Consider the following 10,633-nt stretch of genomic DNA (forward strand, 5'->3'; position numbering starts at 1 on the left):
TCTATTTCTGGCAATTTTGTGTGCAAAATAAGGACACAGTTGAGCAATAGATCTATAGACATTCTTTGCTTTCTAAAATCATATTTTCTTAGGAAAAATAAGAAATGAAATAATATTTTGTAGGCATTCATTTTTAATCGTTTTTCTTTATAGTTTTCTATGGAGTAAATTTTATAGTTTAATGTGATATTCTAGCATTTTTTTCGTTTTGTTTTGTGTAGATGTTGGTCGATTTTATTTTGTTACATTATTGAAATGTTATAAATATTAAATAAATTCAAAAGTTTTAAAATAAACTGTAAATATTCCATATTTCCATTTTTTAGGTAAAAATTCGAAAATCGGTTGAAACCAGTTTCATAGAAAAGTTGAGATTCGAAAATTGGTTTTTTAAAAAGTCAGTTTTTGTATAAACCAATTTTGTTTTTGTAAAGCATTTTGTTTAAAGAATCCTGTGCACTTTTAATTTCACAAAGTGCTCATGGCATCTCTAATATATCTGTGGCTGCACGCCATATTAATGTATATATGTATATAGTAATTTAAGTATAGTTTTATTTCTTTCCTTTGTTTTTTGTTTCTTCCTCCTTCCGGAACTTTCTAATCCTTTATCTAACAATTTTCCCTTGGGTGAAATAACCAATTTTGAGAACATCCTGACCACCCCAACTTCCCCAGGTGTGGGGAATAAAACAATAGAAGCAAGAGGACCTCGGGGCAAATTCCTGATAAGTGAGACACTTTTTGGCAGAGACGCCTAAGAGGAAAGACGTGTGATCGGTGAGCTCCGAGTTGTGAAGGCAGCGTCGAGAACAAAAGGAGTGTGATCATTGGTACATCGGAATAACGGTAGGCCAAGAGAAAAAAGAAAAACCAAGAACGTTTGAAGAAAGTTAAGTAAGAGAAATCTTTGGTGAGAAAAAAAAGTGGGTTATTTTGTTATTTCAAAATCTCAACGTTGAGCCCTTTTGTTGTCATCGAGAACACGTGGAGAGGAGTACCCCTTTCCTAAAAACTTATTCCTTCCTAAGATCTTATTTTTTAGTCTTTTTTTCTCTGTCTTAATATTAAGTAGGTTAAGAATATAGGGCTAAGTTAGTTGTTAAGCGCAATTGAAAATTCGTGAAATCACGTGACGCGAACGTTGAATATGCGAGTTTGTGTAAAAATCGAGCGGGCTCAATTTTCGTGTAATTGTCACTGTATTTTGTTCCTGTACTCGCGATATATAGACGCAATAGAGTTGGGACCTGTGTATTTATGTCTTTTGTGTTCACTTGAAAATAAAGTCTTGTTTTTTACATTATATCGTCGTTGTTCAAGTCGTACAGCACACCACATATCCAATCAAATGGATTGGATATATCATCATACACCAACAACTGCCATAAATGATCGGGCTAAATTTTGGATAAATGATTATAGATTAGAAATAAATTTGGCACTAGAGTTAGGCGTTAGGCACCATCTCTTATTAAAATTAATAATTTTAATAATTTATAATCATTTATCCAAAATTTAGCCCGATCATTTATGGCAGTTGTTGGTATATTTGCTTATATATCGGGTTTCGTTTGATGTATGTTTGGATACATCAGATTATTTCTAAATTGATGAATGTATCCTGTGCAATATTTGTACGTCAATAATTTTTTTTTATATTAATTTCAGTTCGAAAAAAAAACTGTTCAGCTACAGCTACTAGAATTGGTAATATTAAAAGTATACAGAGACTGACTGCAACATTTAGAAATAAACAAATAATCTATTATGTATAAAATTAAGAACACTTTTGGGGCTCTTAATCTGTCATTGCTTTTAGTTTCAGTTATTTAACAATTACTTTCTGCATAATGCACAAAATCAAAAGTTGGTTTACTCCTTTTTTATGCCCCTAAGTTCTGCCTCATCTATTGGTACAGCCCTATCTGTATATTTTGAATAATGTCATTAATAAATTTGCATGCTGTGTTAAATTCTTGACTAGAGTATCTGTTTGTTTTTCTTTGCTAAAATTTAAATAGGATATCCAAAATTTTTTAAAGAACTACTACAGCTTAAAAAAATGATGGAGAGAAGATAAATGAAACAATATTTTATGGAATAAAACTTTTCTCTCTAAGGTACAAAATAATTGTTATAATTTTATTGTAAGTTTGTTTCTAGTTATTTGGGCTTTATATTAAATTTTCTGCAATATAACAATTTAGTTTTATTTATCCTAATAAAATATTTTCATCCTTATTTTGTTTATAAATAGATCATAGGAGATAAAGTTAATAAATAACATACCGTAATATCTGTTTTAAGTATAAATAAATTTCAAAAAATATTTTCTTTAAAGAAATGTTTATAAAGTAATAAACACTATTGAGATTAAAAATATTTTTTAAAGCAGAATAAACAAACAGAATTATACACAGTGTTTCTTTAAATCAGTATTTTTATTTATTTATTTATTTAACATTGTGCATAATCTTGTTTAATCTGCATTAAATAATGACATTCAGACATCCACTTAAACTGTCTTTTAAAATTTGAAAAATTTTTCCATAAAAAAAAGCGAACTTTACCAATAACTACAACTATTTTGAATCAAAAACAATTGAAGTTTATAGGATTTCAGTTATTGTAACTGAGATCTGTTAAAATAGAAACCATTATTTTAGTATGATTTTAGTTTGGCTTTTGATAAAAATGTCAATAACCAATTTTAGTACAACGTATAGAGGTAAAATGGTAGAAAATAGCCGTGTATTATATTCGTCTGAACAGTCTTAACTCTAATTCCAATTATAGTATTTGATTCAGTTTTATATTTGAAGTTTTCTGTTCATTCAACTTTGTAGAAATCATGTCTGAAATAAAATACAAAATGAGTAACAAATTGAGAAGAATTACAATAAGATATATAAAATAGAATTATAATAGTAATTTATTTAAGAAAAAACGGTTGTATTAGAAGAATTAAAATGAGAATGGATAAATCACTTTTAGATTTATTAATATATTAGTAAAAGTAAAAATAGTTAACACAGTTTTCATTCAATATTTCTTTTGTTTGTCTGGAAATAGTTGAGGAATAACAATGCAAAATTTCTCATTAGCTTTTCATCATCATTATTATCTGAAATTTATAAATATTTATTTTATGTTTAAATTTCATTAAAAAAATAATTTTCTTGGTCTGGACATCATCTTGGACATTACACAAATAATTGTTTTCAGTCATCTCATATTCTATATCCATTGATGGACTCAGGAGTAGAGGAAAATTATAGATTTAATTATGGAAGCGCATTGACAAAACAGTAGGTGGTGAGAGTCAAATTCTCACTATTGTCGTTCTTGTTCAAGCTAGTGATGTATTTGAAAATTTGTGTTCTGTATAAAGGCAGCCTTTTGGTTTGTATTGCTTCTTTATTCACAAATGCAATGAATAAATAAAATAAACAGCTAAATTACATACATATTTAAAATAAAACTATATGTATAAATAAATAAAATACAAATCTTATAACTAATTCACAGCTACCAAGTAAAGTAAAAACACTTCAACAACCTTAAAACACAGCAAAAGATTTAATAACAGTGAAGATCCTTATTATCCGTCACGAGATCTTTACGAATGTTCCGTCTCGAGTTGTTCTTTACGACTCGAGAATGTCCGTTAGATGGTTCGAGGAAAGCTACACCTCCACACTCAACAAGTAGTTATATACAGTTTATTTACACTACAAATATTTACAAAGTCTGTACAATGTTCAACAACATTACATACGCTAATGTAACAAAGCTGTGATGTCGCACGTCGGCTTGTCTGTCCGGGGAACTCAAGTCGCTTTTCCGGAGATGGCTCAACCGCGTGGCCGTCTGTCTCTACACTAACCTTTTTCCGGAGGACTTTCCAAGAGGAGAACGCTCTCTCTATACACCTCAAAGGCTTACCTAGTGTCAGAGATCACCAGGTATCCGGTCTCTCGCCCTTTCTCCTCGATTTGCTCGCCACCCTACCAATTTAAGGGATCCCGCTACTACCTCCTGCGACCAATCAGTTCCTTCCCTTTCTTAGAGCTTTCAAAGACGTCCGCCCTATTTCCCGCCGACGTAGCTTACATTTGCGTCCGTGCTTTATTTACATTTTTTTTCCAAGCCGGCCGGCACGTGGCCAACACATGACCCTTAAGCGGTGACGCTACTCCTTTGATCCTTCCGGCCGTTTATGGCCCCAGCTCCAGGTGGGACTAATTATCCTGTCGTGCGGCTTTTCGACTCAGGACGCTAAAAGCGACCTTTACAATAACTATAACGTTTTTGATCATTTTTTAACAATTTTTCTCAAGTAGAATATTCAATGGAATGCCAACATTCTAGAATACAAATTTTTAAACATTTCGACAGGACTGTTAATCAATCATAAAAAAGAACTCTGAACTAATTTTAAAATAATGACTCAAAAATAACATAAAATCGATACTAAACATAAATATATACGGTACAATTACAATAAATACAAGAATAAAGAAAATAAATAAAGTAAAAAGCTAAATGGTCCATGCCATATTTGTCATGGGGCTACAAGTCACTTGCTCATTGGGTATACAAAAAAGGACTTCCATGCATTGTAGTTGTATATATTTATGTTTAGTATTGATTTTACTTTATTTGTTATGTTACTATTTGTTTTATTATTTTTGAGTTATTATTTTAAAATTAGTTTATAGTTGTTCATTCTTTTCTATGATTGGTTAATAGTCCTATTGCAATGTTTAAAAATTTGTATTCTAGAACATTGGCATTCCATTGTATATTCTACTTAAGGAAGATCATTAAAAATAATCAAAAATGTTATAGTTATTAAAATGATAGAAAACTTTTTTGTTGTGTTTTAGGATTGTTGGAGTGTGTCTTTAGCAAGTTCTTTCAAGAAAATGGTGATGAATCTTGCCATTTTCGAAATATGGTGATGAATCTTGCCATTTTCGAAATATGGATGTTCCTTTATATATAAGAATAATGCATTTCCTGCAGTGATATCTAAATTGTTAGAAAATACAGCAAATGACTATTGTCATTTTCTCTCTTACAAGTATAGTTTCCTACCATTTGGTCCATTTAATCACTACCTCCCTTTGATTTATTATAGAATTTTCATTTATTCTAGCTACAAGGTACAGCATGTTTAGTAAAATTAGTGCTTAGCTCTTTTTGAGAACATAATTTACTAAAGTAAAGATAAATATACTTCATCTTTCTGGAATCTTTCTCTTGTATTGATGGCTTGCTTCAACAGCATTAATTCCAATTTTCAGTAATCTCTAAAAAGTTGCACACTAGTAAAGTAATTGTCACATGTTAAATTTCTAGAACTGTTTTTGATGCTACTGATAAGTGTAGTTACTACAGTTTCACCCAAATTATATTGCACAAATTTGTCAAGTTGGTTAACAACATAGACCAGACTCTCAATGGCATACCAGTTTCACTTTTACATAACCAAAACAATTTGATGTTGTATTTTGCCAATTTGTTCAGATTACAGAATAAATGAACAATGTCTGCAAAATCCAAGCAATTATTCATCAATGTCAGATTCACCTTTGGAATAATAACTAACAAGCATTGCACTTGAAATGGATTCCAAATATAGCAAATTGTCAGTTCATCGGTTTCTTGTTCTTTTATCATTGAATCTAATAAACCTTTATATGTTATCAAATTGGTTTACAGACATCATTGCCTACACAGGGAATTTTATCCAAAAATAATTTTTTTACTGTAGTATCTCAGTTTCTCAGCATTAGCAGCAATATAAAAAATGCATTCATTTCATCTGATGCCAGATGAAATGAATGCATTTTTTTATTCTGTTTTGCAGAACATTTTCCCCTTGCTGCTCTGCTTTCTTGCAAATAAGAATTTCTTGCAAACTATCTTTTGATATAAACTTCGTTCATGCATCTACCACAGAAAGAAAACCTCATTGTGGCATTTTGGATCAGATACAAAACAACAATGTTGTGAAATAGAGTTTTGGTTTGTGTCAGAGGCACAAAAAAAAATATTGACATTTATTCACCTAGCATTGCAGCAGAATCACTATCTGTAGCACTTCCTTCTTTGTCAATTTTGGCTTTGCTGTCAGATGAATTTTCATAAACCATTGAATGCACTGGATCTGGAACAAAATCACTACCACCATCGAACTGAGCAACAATCATAACTGGGAATGTTTTACTGCACCTCTTCATATCATTGTGTTAGCACTTCCTGAAAATTGTCATTGCCATGTCTCATTCTTCTTCTGCTATCCAAAGCCATTCTATATTTATCTACTGCAAATAAGATATTTATAATAAATACAAGTATCTGATATTATCTCATTCAGTACCAAAGAAAGAAAAACTGTCTAGTACGCAACTATTTACAAGAAGGCTTCTTATCAAAACTGTATGGCAGCTGTAAGAACAGGTGCATACAGTTATAATGCAAAGACACAACTAAAATTTACTCCTGCAGGTAGCCAGGAAAGTATGAAATCAGTGAGGACAGTGCACAATGAATGTACTCTTGTCCACTTACTACAAGTCTAAAAGATTTTTATTATGAACAGATGCAGTAGCATCACATTTTTTGTTGTTAACTTTGTTATGACAAACATTATATTCACAAAATTGTGCAAACTGAAGTACAAAAGTGTGATGAAGGCATTTCTAGAGTAAAAATAACTCCAACTTACTCCTTTCCATAGATACTAAAGTAAAAAGAAAATGATGAATCTGGTAGACTTGTGGTCTACATCCTAAGCTTAATCAGATTATTTCTTACTGATATTGTCTTTCAAATTTGCTATTTTTACCAAGTTTCAAATATTTAAGAGTAATGCATTATTGTTAATATAGCTTTAATAAAACTTGTGTAATAGTTTTTATTTTAGGAAGCCACACTCCAACTCAAATTCTCTTTCATCTAGGAAAATGCATTTTGGGCATTCTTTGTCACTTTTCAGTCTTTTTACTTTTCTAAAATTAATTTTAATGTCCAAAATAAATACAGCATCATAAGGTAAAATGCAGACAACTGAAGAGGGGCAAAGAATGTTCAAAATGCATCTCCTTAAATAAAAGAGAGAATTTGAGTTGAGTTGAAATATGGCTTTCTACATTTAAAAAAAGAAGTGAATGAGAAAAGTTATCATTAATGTGTGTATTTTCAATCATTATTATTGAAATCTTTTATTAACTGATTTAAGCCATTTATTTATTTGTATTTTATTAAAATTAATTTTTAGTCATAGAGAAACCGTGTTGTGCTAGATTGCTTATTCGAATAAAAATAATATAATCGAATAAAATTAATTTTTTTAAAAATTATTTATTAAAATTTTTATAAAAAAATAAAATATAATAAAAAAAATTATTTAATTCCACATTACAATATAGAAATATTGAATAATTATTATGTTAATGCACTTGTCAGTTTTCTCATTTCATGTTGAAGTAATAATAATACAGTAAATTGAAAAATAATAGTTTACATCTTATCTACCTGCTCTGCAGATCAGATATGATATTTAATAATTAAATTGAATAATGTCAATAATAATAACATGTAATTGTGTACAAATAAGAATTTGATATTACTTTATGATTTTTAGAATTTTAAAAAACTTATTTTTTGCAAACACGAGAAGAGGGAGTTGGGCACCCCAACACTCTTTCTCAAGGGACAAAATCTTATCTCAGTTCCTATGAAAGATAGCAGACATCAGATACAAAGTTGTGGTGTCTCAAAATTAGTACAAAACATTTCTTGTTTGGTTAAAATTCTCAAAGACGTAGTGGCTAGACAGTCAAAAAATGGGTGGGGGAAATTGTTTGAGACTTCTCTGCATGGCCTGGATTGTTTAAGATCATAAAGAAAAGTGAAGTTTGAAGCACTAGTTTTGTTTATGGGCCAAAAACTTTGTCAATCTTTATCAATTTTGGTTGGACACAATGGACATATGCGTTTGAAAGATCACTGAGACTAGGATTATCATTTGGTATTTAAAAGGAAAACATTCTTTTCAGATACCATATGGAAGATATATTATCACTGACCTCAAAAAAATATCTTTCTTCTGTTTTACAAAACAGAAATCCAACAATTAATGTCAAAATTCAAATAAATCCTGAAAAATACAATAATAAATTTGTTTTTTGAAATAATAAATTGATTTTTTAAAAATTATACTGTATTTACTTCAACCATATTCAAGCACACCTGTAATGTTGACTTTTTATGAATGATTTAGCCTCCATTTATAATTTTTTATCTGATAAGCCTGAAATAAAATTCTGTATTAAATGTTTGATTACTTATATTCCTTGTACACTATAGATATCAAAGAAATAGATCATAAGTTTTTAAATTTTTGATTTTGATGTTTGGGTTTTCTGTGGTATTGCTCAACCTTTTCTATTCATTATTTGTTCTGCTTCTTAATCTCAGACCATATTGAAACTGCTAAGTTTTAACTATAACTTTATTGCCTTCTCCCATTTTTGTCTGATTCCACAAGAAATTTGAATGAGTGTCATATCACTCATTTCTTTAATGCACTTAAATCTTATTGCCAAATCTTGTATATGACATGTTATTTGTTATAAAAAAATTTATTTGGTGTTAATACTATCTAACCATTTTATTAATAATACAAACATGCAGAGCATGAATTATTTTTATCATGAACTGCTTCCCAATTTCCTTTCAAATTTCATATGGATTACAATACTTTTTTTTTTACATGAACACATTTAACATGAACTTCTGTTTTAAATAACCTGATGATGTTCACTTACAGGAAAATACTTTTTCTTACAAAAATAAGCTTTAGTTTGCATTAAATTTTCTCAATTATTGTGTGAAGTTGAAGATTTCAATAAAAGTTTTTTACATTTTGTTTTTGCATTGTTTAAAGTGCACAAGTATGGGATGAAGGAAAGTGTATCTTGACTGGAGATAGCTGTTTGTTCAGTAAATAAAAGATTATTAGAGATTGAAAACATGAAGCATTTTTAACATGAACAAGTTCTTAGCTACCGTGACTATCTGTGTTAATGAGTTTCAACTGTATTTATAATTTTTACAACATAATAAAACTTTATTAAGTAATAATTTAACATAATTTTTGTTATAAAACTACTGAAAATGCACCATAAAATATGCAAAATCAATTCAGTTTTTTAAATTTTAACTTGTTTAAAAATTTTTTCTGTATATATTAATGATATTGAGTATTTATAATAATTTTCATGAAGCAATAAAGTATTAAAATAAGAAGAAAAAAATTATTATTATTATATTATATTTATACATATATTTTTTATATTTTAATTTACAGGAAATCAGCAGTTTCAACAAGGCAATTATCCTCCATCTGCAACACCTCAACAACAACCGCATGCTCAATATGGTACTGGTAATCCTCCTTCAGGAACATATACTGCTCAAAATCATCCATCATCAACTTATCAGCCTTCAACACAAAATTATCCTAGTGTACCCACTACTCAAACACAGTCTGCTACACAGGCTCCAGTTCCCCAGACTCAAACACAAAATTATGGATCAACAACTACACCACAAACTCAGACTCAGAATTATCCACCAACAACAACAACTACACAACCTCAAGGTTACGTACAGACAACTGTGCCAAACACCCAACCTCAATCTCAAACTTATAATCCACAAACATCTCAGACACAAACATATTCACAATCAAATCAAACATATGGACCTCCTCAAGCTAATTCTCAAAACCAATGGTATTCTTCTACTAACAATCAACCTTATTCTTCCGCTCCTTCTTCACAACCAAACTATGCTGCTTCTCCTCAGTCTCAAAATTATATGCCTCATTCACAATCTAATTACACTTCACCATCAACTCAGGCAAATTATCCTACAACACAACAAAATTATGGATCTAACACCACACAACAGGCTGGATACGTACATCCTAATGCAAATTCGGCTCCTCAAGGTTCAACACCACCACCTCAACAGTCTCGTTATCCTCCAGGTTACGGACAGCAGGGATATCCACACTATCGACCACCTTCACAAGGAGGACATCCGGGAATATCTCAGACTCATTTAGGCCCACCGTCAGCAGGCGGTCTGCACAGTCAGATGCCTCCTCCATCTTCTGCACAACCGCAGCCTTATGGATACGATCAAAACCAGGGATATTCTAGCTATCAATCTCAATAATTCTCTAGGGTGCTAAAATTTTCATAGATGTGAAAATAGTAACATATGTCAGTGTGATTTTATTTTCATTAAATCTAAATTTCATATTATTCATTGGGAAAATAGTTTCATTATATTTTCTGTAAAAGTACATGTAGCTTACTAGTAATGGTAAAGTAGAAATTTTATATTTAGGATTAAGGTTTGGGTGATTATAGTATGATAATTATCAATTAACATATTTGAGAAATCAAATGTTCCGAAAGAATGACATATGCGTGACAGTATTGAGAAATTTTAAATTTATTCTTCTGAAATTTGACACGTTCAAAGACTGAGTACTTGGATTAAAAAAACAAATTTTTCTCTGACTGTTTTAAAATAATCATTATAG

The 10,633-nt window shown here is 30.1% G+C and overlaps 1 protein-coding gene across 1 annotated transcript in view; it reads left to right on the forward strand.

The window, feature by feature from the left end:
• LOC136980213 (protein SSXT-like) overlaps window positions 1–10,353 on the forward strand; it is a 64,038-nt gene extending 53,685 nt beyond the window's left edge. Inside the window, exon 6 of the mRNA XM_067276293.1 lies at window positions 9,386–10,353. Within this exon, the coding sequence (XP_067132394.1) occupies window positions 9,386–10,260 (875 nt within the window). The 3' untranslated portion in view covers window positions 10,261–10,353. The remainder of the gene's footprint in view (window positions 1–9,385) is intronic.
• Window positions 10,354–10,633: the final 280 nt, after the last annotated feature.

Source organism: Centruroides vittatus, unplaced genomic scaffold (genome assembly GCF_030686945.1).
Source record: "Centruroides vittatus isolate TY-2023 unplaced genomic scaffold, ASM3068694v2 contig_680, whole genome shotgun sequence".
Classification (NCBI taxonomy): domain Eukaryota; kingdom Metazoa; phylum Arthropoda; class Arachnida; order Scorpiones; family Buthidae; genus Centruroides; species Centruroides vittatus.